The 17262-nt window shown below is 39.8% G+C and overlaps 1 protein-coding gene across 7 annotated transcripts in view; it reads left to right on the plus strand.

Moving 5' to 3' along the window:
- PIEZO2 (piezo type mechanosensitive ion channel component 2) overlaps positions 1-17262 on the plus strand; it is a 317797-nt gene that overhangs the window by 239377 nt on the left and 61158 nt on the right. For 3 of the 7 annotated variants that reach the window (XM_068932155.1, XM_068932160.1, XM_068932157.1), the window contains 9 exons: positions 1267-1299; positions 1653-1882; positions 4714-4874; positions 6156-6332; positions 6514-6639; positions 8595-8795; positions 10609-10813; positions 10957-11058; positions 11533-11698. In XM_068932155.1, coding sequence (XP_068788256.1) covers positions 1267-1299; positions 1653-1882; positions 4714-4874; positions 6156-6332; positions 6514-6639; positions 8595-8795; positions 10609-10813; positions 10957-11058; positions 11533-11698 — 1401 coding nt within the window. The remainder of the gene's footprint in view (positions 1-1266; positions 1300-1652; positions 1883-4713; positions 4875-6155; positions 6333-6513; positions 6640-8594; positions 8796-10608; positions 10814-10956; positions 11059-11532; positions 11699-17262) is intronic. The other 4 variants (XM_068932156.1, XM_068932159.1, XM_068932161.1 and 1 more) reach the window with 2 other exon arrangements.

Raw genomic sequence — 17262 nt, forward strand, 5'->3', positions numbered from 1 at the left:
TGAACTGTAAAAATCCTAGTTAAAATTTGCAGAATTTCATGCCTAAATGGTGATATGCCAGAATTTCACATCATGAAAAACAAAGCCCTGAGATAGTACAGCAGCATATTAAAGTTAGCATTAGTCCAGAAATAGTCTAATAGATGCTTGAAAACATGGTGCATTTAGTAATTTTGATAGCGTAACTAAACATTTAGTGATCTGATCATACAGATAAGGGGTTGCAAAGGAGAGATTTTATTGTAGGAAGTCCTATTCAAAGAAACTATGGCAATAAGCACAGTGCTCAGCAGAGTGCATAGGATCGGACATTTAGGAAAGGCAGGTTTTCTGCAAACACAGGACGTGATCGTGTCCCACCGCATCTGAGAGCTTGAATCAGTATGGGAAGAGCAACACAATTCACATCCAGGATGCAGGCTCTGTGTCCATCAAGTCAGTGTTCTTTGGAATTAAGCTACCAATCAAGAACAGTCTCTTCATAAATATCAGTTAATAGGTCTGAAAAGCAACGTAGCTGAGAAAAAATACATGTGTAAATTGATAACTTTTATATTAATCGGAAACCATTTGTGTATTAGATAATGAGAGAGATAAAATCTCTTTTCTCAGTAAAGACAGAATTAATACTGGAAAATCCTCAAAAGAATTGCAGCCGTGACAGTAGAGTATTACCATTTCTGTGTTGAAACCATTTTATCTCAAATTTTGGTAGTCTGAAAAGTGCTAATACATTTAGTAAGGGCCAGTTCTAAATTTAAGGAAAAATCTCTGAGGTGTGAAAAGAGAGAGAATGAATGGCACTAGCAAAGACAGATGTTATACAGTATACTGAATCCCCAGCTATGGAATTTTTTTCTTTCGTTTTTTCACAAACTTATAGCTGGAAGAATACTTGCAAATTCCTTGGCTTCCCGGTTACATCTTTCAGCTGGAAGAAGATGAAAATATATTTACCATAATCCATCAGATACTTGTAATGATTGAGTTGCCTTTTACTGACAGCATGGGGCAGTACTGACCCTGTTTAACACTGGTGTAAACAGATCGCCACCTTTCCATCTGTGCTGCAGTTCCATGGCCCTTCATAGAAGTGTCCTGCGAATGTCATGATGGCATGCTCTTGGCATCGGAAGGCTTCTGCAGATGGAGCAGGAGAATGCTTTATTACTTGTGATGTAGCATGACATATTTGTCGATGACCTTCTTCTGTAACCCCTCTGTTCTCATCTCCCTTTTTCTTTCTGTTCCAATTACTTTGAGCAGCCTCAAGAAAAAAATACCAAACCACCAAAATGAGTAAGTCCCCTGTGAAGTCATGAAATGTTTGCTCTTAAACAGTGTCATTTCATGCTTCTACATCTTAAACTCTGACCATTTTCTCCAATGGGGAAAATGTCAAGTTTAAGTGTCAATACCACTCATTACTAACTAGCCATTAGTATCTGAGTGAGAAGTAGTTACTAATACGTTCCAACTCAACTTGCAGTGTGTGTTTGCAGAAAGTACCAGAATCGTTAACTTTTCCACTTCTAAGGCATTTTCCATGAACAAGTTTGTTTTATTTTTTCTAATTATACATCTTGAAAAAGAAAAAAAACCTATCATGTCATTGCTGCTCAGCTTGCTGACATGCTACTATTTACCAACAGACTGGTACACCAAGATGGAAGCCTGCCTGATATAACTATGATGAATTTAACAGCCAGCCATGAAAAGGAAGAGGATAAAATGCTAGAAGAGGCTGGTGATAAAAGAATGGAAGAGCCAGATGGGGAGGGAGGGAAAGCGAAGCATGAAAAAGGAAAAGAAGAAAATGAAGAAGACAAGGAGAAGGAAGAAGATGATGAAGACAATGAATCAGAGGAGGAAGAAACTACAGGTAAGCTGTGAAGATTGCTAGTTTTGCCTTCCTCATCCTCATTTAACCGTGGCAAGAGGTGGTTCATTCTTAATCATCCCAGCTCACTTCGTTTCCCACTTTTTCCTTCTAATTTTGAATGTCTTTGCCAAAGCAGCCTGAATTGAGCAGATGGCTACTTGTAAATTATTCAACAGTCTGCAGTCTCTTCTAGGGAGAAATCGTACTGTTATCTGTAAGGTGCTCAGAGAGTGAAAACAAAACAAAATAAAACCCTCTTTCTTCGGGAGGGATGTCTTCCAGGTGGTTGAGGGTGGATTAGTAGGAGATTACCCCAAATCCTAGGAACTCCTTCAGAGTGAAATCTCTTCAAATAAAGAAAACACATGTACATTTTTAATCTCTGCCGTTGTATGCTTTCAGGGCACTTTGCTCTAGAAGTTTCAAATGGCTTTGCTTCATTATTCATGTGCATATTAGTGACATATTTTTCACTTCTGAATGTATAATTGATGCCAGATGAACATAAAAATGCCTAAGGGCAGACGTGGATGAGGCTGATATTGTCATCTTTGATATTCCTAGCATGAACTCCTAACATGAATTATTTCCATAATTCAGTTAGGAACATGAGCCATGAATGAAAAACAGAGAGGAGCATTTAACACCCAAGGAAACCAGACTGTCTGGAAGTAGCCTTACCATGGACTTGGCATCTCATGCCAACGTACATAAGACTGCGATGCAGAAGTAGGGACAGGGTCATTGTCAAGGCAAAAGGACAGGGCATCCAGCTTAGCTGCCCCTGGGGAGCTGAGCTGAGCCTATTCCTCTTTCCTGGCTGGGAATGCCCCTCAAAGAGGCATCCATGGTGCATGGAAATCTTTCTTGGCCAGCTATCTTGCAGTCTCTGAGGAGAGTTTGTTGCACTCTGGCCATCCCTACATGCCAGATGGGTTTGGGGGTCAAGGCCATCTTTTGAAGGTGGCCCTGTACAGTGAGATACCCACACAGGGAAGTGGGGAGCTGCAGCCTCCTCCCCGGGGCCTTTTCTCTGCACTGCCGCAAATGGGACTTGGCAACAGCAAGAGATGCTGCTTGTAAATGTGTGATCCCTCTTTAGGCTGTATATGCATGCATTTATACTAAAGGGTTACATTATCGTTAAATGGCAAAGAAAGCTGGAGTTGCTAATGTTACTTTAACATGTTTGCATGAGCAATTTTTCAGGGGATGCACACAGGCCTGTAATTTATCCCCTGTGATTATAGGGCTTTTTTCTCTATGTTATCCTAAGACGTGTAGACGGACCCATCTACAATGTTTACTTGCTCTGTCTCACTTAATTGGCACTGGCTGAATGTACCTTGCACAATGCTAATTTAAACAAATACTGTGATACAGTGAGGGAGAACATCTAATTCTATGAATACTCTCCTAAAATATACCCGTTACACTTATAAAAGCACTCATGTAGGTATGGAGTTCTATTGCTTAATTAATTTGTTAAGCTCATGGAATTTATGCCACTTAGTATTTTTATTATGATTTTCTAAGTTGTGCTTAGAGAAAAAGGACAGAAGAAAAAAATTCATAGTTTGGAATTTGATTGTCGGCTTGATTGGACTTTGAATCAAAAGTCGGCTTTTTCACACAAATGGGCACTCTTTCACTTTTTTATTTCACAGAATAATAAATTTGTGGATTTGCTTTTTCTACAAAATGACCAGATAAGTTGAAGTAACTGCATATCGAAGATGGTGTCACCCCTTTACATTTTTAGTGGATTAGACAGTGATGTGTTTTGGTGTTATTTTTAAATGTTTCCATTTCTGATGTTCCATATTAACTATGAGAATGTTCTCACAGCGTATAAAATCCTTCCTAGTCTCCAAAATGCTTTTAAACATCTAATACAGTACGAAGACTTTGTGCAAATATGTACAAGACTTTCTAGCCAGCCCACAAGCTGAGACTGCACTTAGCACTGTTCGACATATATATGATCCTGTATATTCATATGTAACAGACATTTCTGTTGCCACATTCTTGCACTGTAGGTAATTTTTTGTGAGGATGGCTTTTATTGCAAAATATCATCTGTAAAAGGATACATTCACCCAGCTTCAGTCACCAAATTAGTGATCGTAACTTGATAGAGCTCCCTTTCCAACTGAGAGAAATAGGCTTTTCTGGACTGCAATTGGTGTTAACTATTTTAGATGTCTATCCTGGGATGGCATAAATTGCACCCTAGGGGTGTACTTTGTTTGCAAGGCAATATAGATGATGATGACAAATTTAGGTATAAGGCAATATAGATAATGCTGACAAATTTAGACATCTATAGTATAGCCATCTAAAGCAATGCAATAAGAATCCAACTTGTAGTGTGCATGGATCTCCTCCAAACTGGCTGAAAAGCTGTCAGTGCAGTAATTTGTGCTTTTTGAAAATAGGCTGGGTCCATATCTTCCAAATGTCAAACTGTGGGCTGGAGAGTCTGTGGTCTAGTCCTGAGCCCGGATCCAAAGGCACTGGAGGAAAATAGAGCTCAAAAAGGCCTCTCTTAGAGAGGAATAAAAGCAGAATTGGCAAGGCAAGCTGCCACCAGCACTCCTGAAATGGGGAAGCTTTTTGCTAGATGTGGGACAGAAAGGAGACCCCCCCACTTCTGACTGAGTCTCAACCCCGTTTTGTCTTAGTTAACCACAGAACCATGGCTTTAACCTCCTTCATGCCTTATTTTAAGGCTAAAAGCAGAAGGGGGAAGCTTATTGTTACCTGTTGAAGCATTCCTTTTTACAGACACCTTCTGTTTTTCTCCTCCCAATACTTGGCTATCTCTGCAGACTTAAGGAACAAGTGGCATCTGGTGATCGACCGCCTTACAGTGCTGTTTTTGAAATTCCTCGAGTATTTTCATAAGATGCAAGTCTTTGTGTGGTGGCTTTTGGAGCTGCACATCATCAAGATTGTTTCCTCTTACATCATCTGGGTCACGGTGAAAGAGGCAAGTAAACACCCACTGTCAAAATCTTGCCTGTGGCGGAGGCTTGTCTGCATCAGTGGTCCCAAGCGTAGGGAGAGACCTGCTTTTTTTATATCAGACGTTATTGAAGTTGTGAGATCCAGCAGGGCTTGACAGCAGCTGGGGACCTGCGCTGGCCCTTCCTCCTACAGTGATATTCTTCCTCCCCAGATATTCTCAGCCCTCCCTCTGTACCCAGATATTAAGCTTTTGTTAGATTAATTCTTTGAACTCAGAGATGTAACCCCTTCCCTCCCTCTCCCTCCAGCCAGCAGCCATTTCACAGCACAGTGACGTTTCATGTCACTAAATCTGTTTGAGTTGTTCTCCTTTTTGCACTCCATGTCCATGTAGTTGTTATCTCACTCTTTCCTGCCTCCTTCAGCCATGCAGGGTCAGATATTTGTATGGCTGGGTTCTGAATCAGGTCAGTGAAATGTCCAGATTTAGCAATTAACAAGCGGTCAAACTTCTGGAAGAAGGAAAAATTTCTCCACCAGCAAAGGAAAAGTGTTCCCAAAGGAAAAGTGTTCTGTTCTAGGTTTTTTTTCCATCTGATTATTTCACTGATCTCCTTTAGAATAGATACACAAGCAGTGTGTGGGCATCACCAGGGATGAAGGGTGTAGAAGAAGGTTGGGAAGGATCATCTGGGAGAATTACTTTAATTGGATCTGATGCTAAAGAAGCAGAAACATGGAAATACATCTTAAGAAAAATAGAGAAACATCTAGCTGTGCCTTTGTGCAGCCAGGGTAAATTTTCCTCCCAGCAAGGCCATTTCTTGAACTGAATAGAACCAGATTCACTAAATAGCAAAATAAAAGTCTTTTTTGTCTTATCTTTGGGGGAAAAAAAGGTCAAAAGGATGAAGGCAAGTTCCTTAGACACAGGAGTCCATGCCATCCCTTCCTTGTTTCTTGTATACTAAAACAGGAGGAACAGCTTGTGATCCCTTACATTTCACATGTCTATTATTTGTAGGGTGGGTATGTAGTTTTGTGGATCTAATAGGATGAATATTATTTAGGAGATAATGTTCTTCCTAGACTGACTATTAAGTTTTCCCTACTTCACTGACCACTTTGTGTCTGTATTATTGTGAGTATTGTTGTAAATGTTTTTTTCAGCATTTTTCTTACAGTTCCTCTATGTCCCTTTTTTTTGAGTGATTTATTTTGAATGATTAAGGAAGAGGTCAGACTTTCTCAGTCCTCTTGCTACTCCATGTAATTTGTCTCCATCCTGTTTTTGTGTTTTCAGGTGTCTCTGTTTAACTTTGTGTTTTTAATTGCCTGGGCTCTTGCTTTGCCATATGCTCAGTTTCGCCCACTGGCATCCAGTATCTGCACTGTTTGGACATGTGTGATTATTGTCTGCAAAATGTTGTACCAGCTCACGTCTATTGATCCCAGCACTTTTTCCAGTAACTGTACATTGGTGAGTACAAGCGCATACTGAAAAGGTTTGACTGCTGCCTTCTTCAGTGAAGAAGAACAAAAGAAATCATATCAAGTATTGAAAACTACAGCACACCTGATGTATTTTTGTTGATTATCATTCCCACCCCAAGCAGCCTCAAAGAGATTTTTTTTTATAAACTATTGCATTTTCTTTTTAGCCTGGAGAGAATGAAACTGCAGTGAATTTAGAAGAACTGAAAACTTCAGTTCTCTACAGTGGGCCAGTTGATCCTGCCGAGTGGGTTGGACTGAGGAAATCTTATCCCCTGCTTGTGTACTTAAGGGTAAGTAACTTCTTTAATTATCCGTATTGAGATATTTTCTTACTTGTGATGAAATTAGCAATGCTAATTTATCATCAGCCATACAAAAAAATTGATGCAAGCCATTGATAATAGGAAGTATGGAGGGGAAGAGAGAGCAGAAAGCTGTACCTGTTATGTAGGACATTTCCAGCCATGTTTCAGGAGGCCCCATGTATCAATTGAGATAAACTGCACGTAGAACTATGACTTTCTGACTGTACGTCTGCTAAAACTACTCTAAGAATGTGATATTTAAGAGCTGTAAGTAGTAAAGAGGCACAGAGCTTTCAGATACCAAAGGACTGAAGGGTCTAATTGGAATAATTGCCTTGAATGATAGTATCTGCTATAAGCAGTTAACTTTTGTAAGTGCTTATTTTTTAGCCACAATTTAGAAAATGTAGTGAGGTATGGAAATAATTCATTCAGACACTAGTAAAGTGATGGTTTTTGTTTTTCTTTGTGTTTTTGCTTAATGCTCATGAGCAATATTTTTTTATTCCTATCTTAATTAAAAAATCCTTTTCAAAATAAAAGTATGTCAGCTCCGAAAGGAAATCTTGCATGACTCCTCTTGCTTTAAAGAATCTCTGGAGTCCTGTATTCGTTATTTAAGGTAGTCAGAAAGTTGTTGATTGAGCAACAGCGAGTTTTGATCTGACTGCAGTTTTATTCCTCATTTCTTCCCTGACAATTTGCCTCTGTATACTTTGTTTGTGGAGGGCAGACCTGCCAAGCTCTGGCAGTCAAAATACTTTATTAAGCCCTAGTTGTGCCATGTGCCTCCCACAGTTAAGAATATACATGGGGAAGAACAGTTGCTGACACGAATTCTGCATGGAGGGTGAAGTTGCCTAGTGGTGTGTGGCTTAATGCTAGCAGCTTTGCAGTTATAAACAGATAATATTTTGGCATTAGAAGTTATTCTAGATTGCTTTTCATTGACTTAGGAGCAAAGAAAATGTCCCCTCTGTCTAGAGGAATTTAGTCCTATACTAGACCTGAAGTCCCCAAGCTTCAATTTTCTGTTATGTCTCCGTAATGACAGGCATTCAAAATGTCTGCACTGTTGAAGTGAGTAAGATATCTATGATGGATTGTGTAAATCCCTCCCCAGCATGACTTGGAAGCCCAGGGGCAACAAACAAAAATAACTTGTCAAAATAATCAGAAACACTTGTCTCAGGACTTTCTTGTCCCGGGTGCTTCTCAGTGAAGAGAGAGCTACAGTTGGTGCATCAATTTCAGCTGTGGCTTCCTTGAGGAAAATTCTCTGGGCTGGTCTTTCTAACCAGCTTTTGGAGTTGGTTAACACCTCTCTTCCATGGAGCACAGGATGGGTCTCCCTAGAGAAGAAGCTCATCCCAGAGGGGTTCAAGACTGCATACTAGGCAACCTGGTGTTGGGACAGAAAGAGCTCTGCCTGACAGTTAAACTAATCATTATTAATTTAAAAGGATATCCAGGATATACTTGCACTATCAAAGGTGCCTGCAGTTTTAGGGAGTTAGTGCTTGCCAGCTGAGCCCTTGCTTGAGACTTTGTGGATGTTTGTACCCTGGCATCCCTGCAAAGCAAAGCATTGCATCTTCAGAGAAGCCATGAAACTTAAGAGAGGGCACATGGTTGTATTAATGAATTTTCACTTCCTTTCCTTTCCACGGCTTGTTTTCTTTGTAGTATTTTTTTAATGAATGTCTTTAAACATATCTTCTGAATGCCAGTACATTTCATCAAAATCTCACAAGTGGTAGGAACCTCACTTTGTTTCAATGCTAGTAGATGTAAGTAAGTCCCAGTTCATCTTGGAGTACAGAAGCTTTCAGTGATAACATTTATTTGAGTATTCATTGTTTGAAGGTTATCAGAAAGTTTTACAGCTTCTTGTGGTTTTGATTTTTTATTAGTATTCTTCTGGTTGTATCTTCTCATAGAATAATCTACTGATGCTGGCTATACTGGCCTTTGAAGTTACAATTTACCGTCATCAAGAGTACTACAGATGTCGAAATAATCTTACTGCACCTGTGACTAAAACCATTTTCCATGATATTACAAGAGCACATCTGGATGATGGACTGGTAAACTGTGTCAAGTATTTCATAAACTACTTCTTCTACAAGTTTGGTTTGGAGGTAAATGATAATATACTAATTTTATTTAGACTATCATTCCAAAACTTTTGGTTGTGTTGTCTCTGGAAACTAGCTTGAGTTGTGTTTGGCAGCTGGATGCTTCATAGTCAACACCCACGTCAGACCTTGCCACAGTTACCATCTCTCTGCTAGTAGTGGTTTTCCTCTTGGTTTTCTTTTCATGCTTTTACTTGTTTTCTTTTACTACCGTTTTCCATTGGCCAGACCAGCTAGTTTTTAGCTCAACAGAAATGGTAACAGGTGAGTCAAAGGACAGAATTGAGGAATGCCCTCCCACGTGTGTCCATGTGCACACAGATACACACACACCCAGACACGCACACAAAGTGAACCAAGTACTACAGGAGCAGAAGACGGAAGCTGAGGCCAGCAGACCGTTGTCTCTTTTTCGGCATTTCTAAACTGCTTTTGCCTCTGGCTGCACAAGGGCATCCTTCCTTTTATGCTTGTTACTATAACTGCTAACAATCTGCAGGAGCAAGAGCTCCAGGGGAGATTACTGCTGCTTTGTGCCGCTAGTGCTTCTCCAAAGAACTTTTCAGTAGACAAGCAACACACAGAGAATGAGGAGAGAGGCAAATACAAACAAGTGAAGGGATTTTTCTGAAGATCTGTGACATATCTTATATTTCTAGTCGGTGTGTTATTAAGTAGAAGGTCTGCTTGTGTGCTGTTTCAGCAGCAGTGGCCCTAATGAAAAGTAGAAGGGATTTAGGCTCAAATAATGTGTGCTGCTCTTGCTGAATGAGTGCCTCAAAAAAAAAACCCCAAACTTCATCTATGTTCTCACCTCCTCTGTTCACGGACACATGAAGTGTACTTACAAAAATGTAGAAACAGGGATTTTTCACGAATTTCAAAAGCTCTCTTCAGAAAGCAAGTGTTGAACTCCTAGGCTAACACACCACAAATCTAATCATAATGATGTTCTTTACCTATTTGTGCAGTCAGAATTAAATACCACCAGCCCTTGCTACTGATAAACAGTAAACTGCTCACAGCCAATCTGAGGATTAGGAATGCGTCAAAATTAAAAGTAATCAGCGGGTTATTTCCTGCAGGAAATAAATTTAACCTCATCCTAATCTGTTTGAGGAGAGAGAAGAGTAAAACAGTGCAGTCCATTGGATAAGTTATTCGCTCTGAATTATTCACGAAGTTCGAAAACATGCTTCGTGGCACTGAGTGAAGGGACTACTTTAAGTGGAACCGTAGAAGAGAAATGCTCTGGGATAAAGAGCTTTAAGAAGAGTAGACAACTAAAGCTGCCTTACAGCAATTGGCTCGGTTTGTCTATAGCCAATAGAAGTTACATTGTCTAAATCCTTTTCCTTTTCATCTGGTTCCCACATGAGGATACGCTTTAGTTGTTATTCTTAGTGGTTCCTTTTCTTTTTCACATCTGTAAGGGCTATCAAAATATATGGCAGTGTAATATGTGCTTTGCTTGGCAACAATTAAACATTTCACATATAGGCTACTGTAACAATGCTCTCTCCATTTTGTATCTTTAGATATCACATAATGGAAACTTGCTTTACTGCTATATTCGGACAGTCAACACTATTAGAAAAGCATCTAAAATTTGGGGGGTTGGGGTGGGGTCAGAGAGTTTGCTAATGGAGCAATACAAACTGCTTTAGTGGGTTAATTTGCAAGGAGCTGGTTTGCATTCAGCCCCAGCATGTGTGCAAGAGTTCTGTCATTATCCAGAATAGTATTTTATCGATACTGACTGATCAATAGCAATAGTATATTGACTATTGCTTATTTTTCTTTACCTCTTCTCCAGACCTGTTTTCTTCTGTCGGTTAATGTAATTGGTCAACGAATGGATTTCTATGCCATGATTCATGCCTTCTGGTTGATTGCTGTATTGTATCGACGTAGAAGAAAAGCTATTGCAGAGATCTGGCCAAAGTATTGCTGTTTTCTGGCATGCATCATTACGTTCCAGTACTTCCTTTGTATTGGCATTCCACCTGCTCCTTGTAAAGGTAAGGACACTTTCCTTTTATGGATAATTATTGCTGCTTGCTTTTACAGAAAAGTGCTGGAAAATTGATAAGTATTCAGAAGAGAAGGATGAAGTAATTGTTATAAACTACTGATTGCATTTTTGCGTGCTTCTCTCATGTAGACTATCCATGGAGAAGCGGTAATGCCAGCTTCAACTCCAACATCATAAAGTGGTTATACTTTCCAGACTTCATTGTGAAACCAAATCCTGTCTTCCTTGTCTGTAAGTATTTTAGCACATAGTTGTGAAGTGTTTACATGTCTTTTGCTTAATACATCTGTACTGTGTAGCTTGAAGCCAGCCTTTTATTTACTCTTGAGGAGCAAGCTAACATATTCTGTGGGACATTGAATACTAAATGTGGTCGTGTGTGTAATAAAAAATAGCAAAGAATTAGTAAGTTCTCCATCTATTTCAAATTCGATATCCCATTTTTAATGAAGTAGGATCAGAAAATATGAATTCTTTTCCCTTTTCCAATTTCTTTCACAATAAAAAAACATCAAAGAATAGGACTGGTAAAAATCTAAATGCGATAATAAATGTCAAACTGATGTCAAATGCATTGAAAATAGCACAGTCTTATAGATTCAAAGTATGGGAAACACCCAGGTAACTACATTATAGCCTGTCACCACCACTCTCTACACTTCAGTTAATGGCTGAATTTTTCATTCAACTACTTCATCCTCCTAGATGATTTCATGTTGCTGCTCTGTGCATCCTTGCAAAGGCAAACATTTGAGGATGAAAATAAAGCTGCAGTACGAATCATGGCTGGAGACAACGTGGAAATTTGCATGAATCTCGAGGCATCATCGTTTAGCCAGCATAATCCTGTTCCTGACTTCATTCACTGCCGGTAAAGCTGAATCTTAAACACTCGGAAAAGTTCTCTAGTGTGAAGTAACTCTCACAGCTTCCAGTTTTACTGCTGTTATTTGTATCTGTTCCTATCTCATAACATACTTTTTGCTACTGTATGAGACAGAAGATAGTTTCTGGGTAATTAGCTTCTGCCTTAGAAAAGGCCAGATGGAAACAATCTAGAGAGCGTTTCTAACACTGCTGGCTGTTCTAAGTGCTGCCATGGTGCCATCCCCAAAGGGATGTTCAGTGAGAAATTTGCCTGAAAGTGCAAATTCCCTCCATGAATTTGCCCCTGTCTTGTGGGGCAGCTTCTGTGGTGGACTTCATCACTCCCTTGGCTTCCTCAAGAATACACGTGTGTGAATAACACACTGTACATGTTTACATGTACATGAACATGCTCATCTAGATGTTTAATCCCATAACAGTCGTCAGTCATGTCATGCTGGGTCGTTTTCTAACTAAAATCAAAATAATACTCTATGAGAATGTACTTTCTGCTATTCCATCTAGGGCTAAGAAACTTAAAAGTGTCTTGAAAGGGCAACTGGTTGTCTCAACATTACACACAAGGTTGTTTAAGAGGTTCAGTAACAAAAAAGGAGGGCAGAGCCTGGAACAGTCTGCTCCAGCTGGTCTTTGAACAAAGAACCCGTTTCTATGTGATCATATTTCAGCAGGGACAGAGTAGCTTAGCCTTTCTGAGTTCTGGGTATAGTCTTAGTATAAGGTCTCTGCAAAGGTTTGCTGCAGTGTTACGAGGGTTACTAGGAAGAGGAAGGTTCATTAGCTACTGTGTTTTGCTAAGCTAGATGTTTGTCTTGAAAGCTAATGCATGTTACCAATAGAAGTCTGAGTGTGAAAGAATAACCAAATGGCCAGCAAAATCTTCTTTTTTTTTCAAATTTTGCTGAAAAACTTTTTTTTTTTTTTACTAGAGAAGTGTTGTCACCAAAATCCCTTCTTAAGATCTTTTGCTGATCCTTCTGTTTCTGTTAGAAATGGTGTCCAAGTGTATCTTGCAATAGCTTTGAAGAGGAGACCATTGAAACGTGTTCAATTGACTCCCTTGCCCAGAGATTTATAGTCCATTCTGGTTGCAGGGTGCAATATTCCCCTCTGCACAGTGGTCCCAGTGCCCCAGATCCGCTAATCTAAAAGAAAGAGAGAAGGCATAACCTCCATCAAGTGGGGATGCCTTTCAAGAGACATCTGCCAAATAGGGCTTAGCTGAGAGGAGTAAGTAGGGGGATTGACTGAGTTCTTCTTGTTGCCACTGCTGTGGTATCCATGTTAGCAAGAAACTAATACAGCAGTTGCACCAGGCACTCTGAAATGCTTGCTCACTGGTGATGTGGTTGCTGGCGGAAAGAAGAGATCTTATTTTCCCACCTTAGTCCAGAAAAATATCATTGTGAAAAAACTCATTAGGGCTGAGGCTATATTTGATGGCTATCTTCAGAAGGGAAAAAGAAGCAAGAAAATCACTACTTTCTAAGTGATCTCTTTCAGCATCTTTTTCAAAGTTCCCTGGAATCCGATAGGTATTTTTAGTCATCTGTAGAAGATATACCCAAATGACCCAACTCGAAAAGTCTGCAGCACAAAGGAGGTTCTTTGAAGATTTTGGACGGGAATCAGAGTCAGGTTTGTAATGGAAAGCGAAGTCCAAGCTAAACTGGCCTGCTGCCTCTCCACGATTCTTTGGGTTAAGTTCTGTCTTTTGATTCATATGCATGGTATGCATCAGCTTGAAGTCATTGGTGGCTTCATATGCATTCAAACACAGTACTTGGCATGCATGAGAAAATAGACCAGCGTATAGATGATTAACAATATGCAGCCATTTGACTGAGAGTTTACAGCTTGTGTTTAGGCATTAGCAATATCGTTGGTGGAGGATAAAAAAACCCAGAAAATCAGTTCCATTAGTAATGATGAACTGAACAAATAAGCTGTGATAATTTTATACTTGTTACAGCCAAATACAGAAATCTGTGTGACTGTTTCAAGTGATACCTTTATACTGTGTAAATGAGAAGGGGAATGAAAAGAACAAGGCCGAGAAGGAAACAGAGCAGGGATAGAGAGCAGGGTTTGAGAATTCTATCAAATGAATAGAAATCTCATTAATTTCAGGAACAGAAGAAATTCCTGTTCATAGTGTCTTTTCTTATAGATGCTGGGGTAAGTAATCTTTAACTCTTTCCTTTGTTTGAAGTGTCAGCTTCCTGGAATTGTAATGAGAACGTTCTTGCATAGCGTGCAGATAGGTATAAACACACCTGTCTTTAATGTGAAATGCTTAGCAGATCTTGTCTTCTTGATGGGATCTTTCTTCAAGCCCCTTCAATGCAGATTTTCCCAGGCTTTGAACAGTGTTATTTTTGAGATACTGCACTGCCCACATGAAATCTTAAATGCCTCTTTTGCTTCAAAGAAGCACCAGAGAGTGGCTGGATAGTCTCTTAAGGTCACTTCCAATCTTTTATTGAGGATTATGAATCTTTAAAGAGAAGGACTCTCAAGCTCTGGAGAATCCACAGAAGGTGTATCTCAGAAGAAAATATATGTATCTGACAGCCATTTGAGACAATTTGGAATTGAAAGGCCTTTGTCTATAGATGTTTCTTGCATGTTGCATCAAAAGCTGTGGAACGGTCTAAATATTTCTTCACATGGACAGCAACCTGGTTCAAGGCTTAGCCAAGCAGGTGAAATGAAAAAAATGGCATTTATCCGAAAGTCAGTCAGAAAGAACCAAACAAATAAATGAAGACAACTTGGTTATGAGTAAATTACAAAGTATCAGAGTAATTATTGCTTAGTGTTCATGTGTTTTCTGAGAAGCCCAATGTGTATTCAATGCCATATAAAACAAGTGGCAGCTGTGGACTCAAACACCCTTCTGATGTGTCTACTCCCTTGATAAGATACTGTGCAGTCACTGTTCCAGTAGGCTAAAAAGCTTTTTATTACAATATGAACAGTGGCAGAAAAAGAACATGTCTCCAAATGCTTAATTTTCCTCCTTCTGCAGAAATATGTGAAATCAACAATGATAAATGCAGTCTAAGGAAGAGATCTGCTAAAATTATCTGGTCTTTCCACCCTCAGGATTTTTCAGGGCGGATGTGCTCGACCCCAAGGTCACAACAAAAATAAAGCTTAAGAATAGAAGTAGGATTTTGAATACAGGATTATATTATAGTATATAGGATTGTAGTATACAGAATTTAAGGTATAGTATAGTAAAGTATAGCATAGTATACAGGATTTAAAGTGACGTCCCTGAGGATAATTCTTTCCCACAGTTTCGAATGTTGAAAAATTCTCATTTCAGTTCCCAAGCAACTTTCAGACGTTCTCCTAGACTTTGATAGGGAAATAATTTGGGATCCTAATTAATTACTTCCTAAGAGCAGAAATAGCAGTGAATCACTGAACTATTTTCATATCGACACCCTGGAAACCATCATCAGGCAAGTCAGAAGATGTCTCTCAAAAGCAGCTCTAATGCCTTTCTTGGAACTACATTTATTCCAGTTTAGGTTAATGAGGGATGATCTACAAACCGTCATTACAGGCTTCATGACGTATTTGTATAAAGCAGGTAAACATTTTGTTGCTAGTAAAAAGGGTCCTTAGCAAGTAACACGTCTTTGGATATGGTTTTTTTTTTTTTAAAGCAACTAGAAGCAAGAGAGAAGGACTGCTGGTAAAATAATGAGTAGAAGAAAACATCAGTTCTGTGAGAGGGCTTGACAAAAATAGTAGGGACTAAGTCCTGCAGGATGTACTACAAAATATTTGGAGAAGTCCATTACAGTAAAGGAGCTAATTTTCAGAAGCATTGATGTAGCTGCCAGCAAAGAGAAACTCAATAAACCTGCCAAAATGAGAGCTACAGGAGAAGGTTTCAAGGGTGGAGGCTTGGGGAGAAATTAGCAATGTTGGGATCAGAAGGGGAAACTGCCTGTGATGCAGAGTCACAGAGGCTGCTAAGAAACAAAGGACCAGTAGACAGGGAAGAGGGTTAAAAATGAAAAAATTGGGGGAAGAGAGGTAAAGAGGTAGCTAATGGAATAAAAGTATAGAGGGTTAGTACGCCTGGAGGAGAGGGAGAGGGCAGTCATCAGGCAGAGGGCTGCAGGAAGAGCACTGAGGTTATGCAATGGTGGTGACCCACATGCAAAGCAAAACAGATGGCTGATAAGGGAAGGATATGAAGAGAGAGAACAACAGCTCCACCAGTGTGAAGAAGCACTGAGCTGTCAGTCAGTGTGACAGCATAGTAATCTCTCGCTAGTATGTCAACAGAAAGTGTGTTTTTTCCCTGAATTTCAAAGTGCAGACTGAGGACAAACACCTTCCATGACAGGGATTATTGACCGCAGCATCGAGGCTTCTCAGTGTCAGCACACAGAGAACTTGAGCCACTAGACTGCCCACAGCCAAACACATCACTGAGCCTGCTGGAAACACAGCTGTACCTAGAGCAGTCTTTTTGCAACAGGCTTGATTGTATTGCAGTTAAAAATTAATACACACAAATCCCTCTGGAAATAAAATATTGAAGCTATCATGATAAGACTCATTAAGCTTTAGTACATAAAGCAGATCATTTGATACGGACAGCCATCTGAGGTTACAATAGTTTTTGATGGATAGGTGGGATGAACTTGAGAATTTGTTCTTCCTGTTTTTGAAAAAAGTGGTACAGTAAATTTTTCTAAAACGTCATCCAGAATATCATTGGGCCCTGCTAATGACACAGATGTCTTATCAGTGGTTTTTGGTTTTTTTTTTTTTTCCATTCTTCTTTCAGGTTATTTCTGTATATGTTTTGCATTCTTTGGTTTTCAAACTAACGTTACTGAGCTGTAGTTTGATGCTCTTGGTAAACTTCCTCAGAAGTCTGTCTGTATTCCTTGCCTACCGCTATGCTCCCATTATTTCTGCTAGCTGGCCATTGCCCTTGTCACACCCAGCAGTAAGGTGGTTCATAGGCTGAACGGGCAGAAAATTTTCCCTTCCCTCTGTCCTCCCCCAAAATAAATAGGCTTGTGCAACTTTACTTCTTTAAACCAGTTCAAAGAGCCAGAGCCAAAAAAGGGGCAGGAGCACACAGCTGAGGGGCAAAGGGGAGTGGGACTGTCCCCTTGGGAAGCAGCTGACTCTCACATTTTGTTGTGTATTGTGAAATACACTACATCTCGAGGGTGGCCTCTCCTCTCTGTGACTGGATGTGGATTTAAAGACCACTTGGAAGATGAGGTTTGGAAGGTTTACATAGCATTATACTAAGGATCTATGTGGGCTACAGTGAAAGCGTACAATTACAGTACATGCTATCAAAGACTAAGCATTTGCTTTTGTCTCCAAAGAAGATTCCCAAAAGAGGGTACGCACCCTAACTCTCCATGTTTAGGTAGGGTCTTCTTAGCTGCTAAGGTGGCTTTGTGTTTCAGTCCCCCACGGCTGCGTTGTAAGCTCCAGAGCAAGGAACTGAAACTTCTCACATCCTAACTTTTTGTTTTTCTACATGGAATTTGG

Source organism: Struthio camelus, chromosome 2, assembly GCF_040807025.1.
Source record: "Struthio camelus isolate bStrCam1 chromosome 2, bStrCam1.hap1, whole genome shotgun sequence".
NCBI classification, from domain to species: Eukaryota; Metazoa; Chordata; class Aves; order Struthioniformes; family Struthionidae; genus Struthio; species Struthio camelus.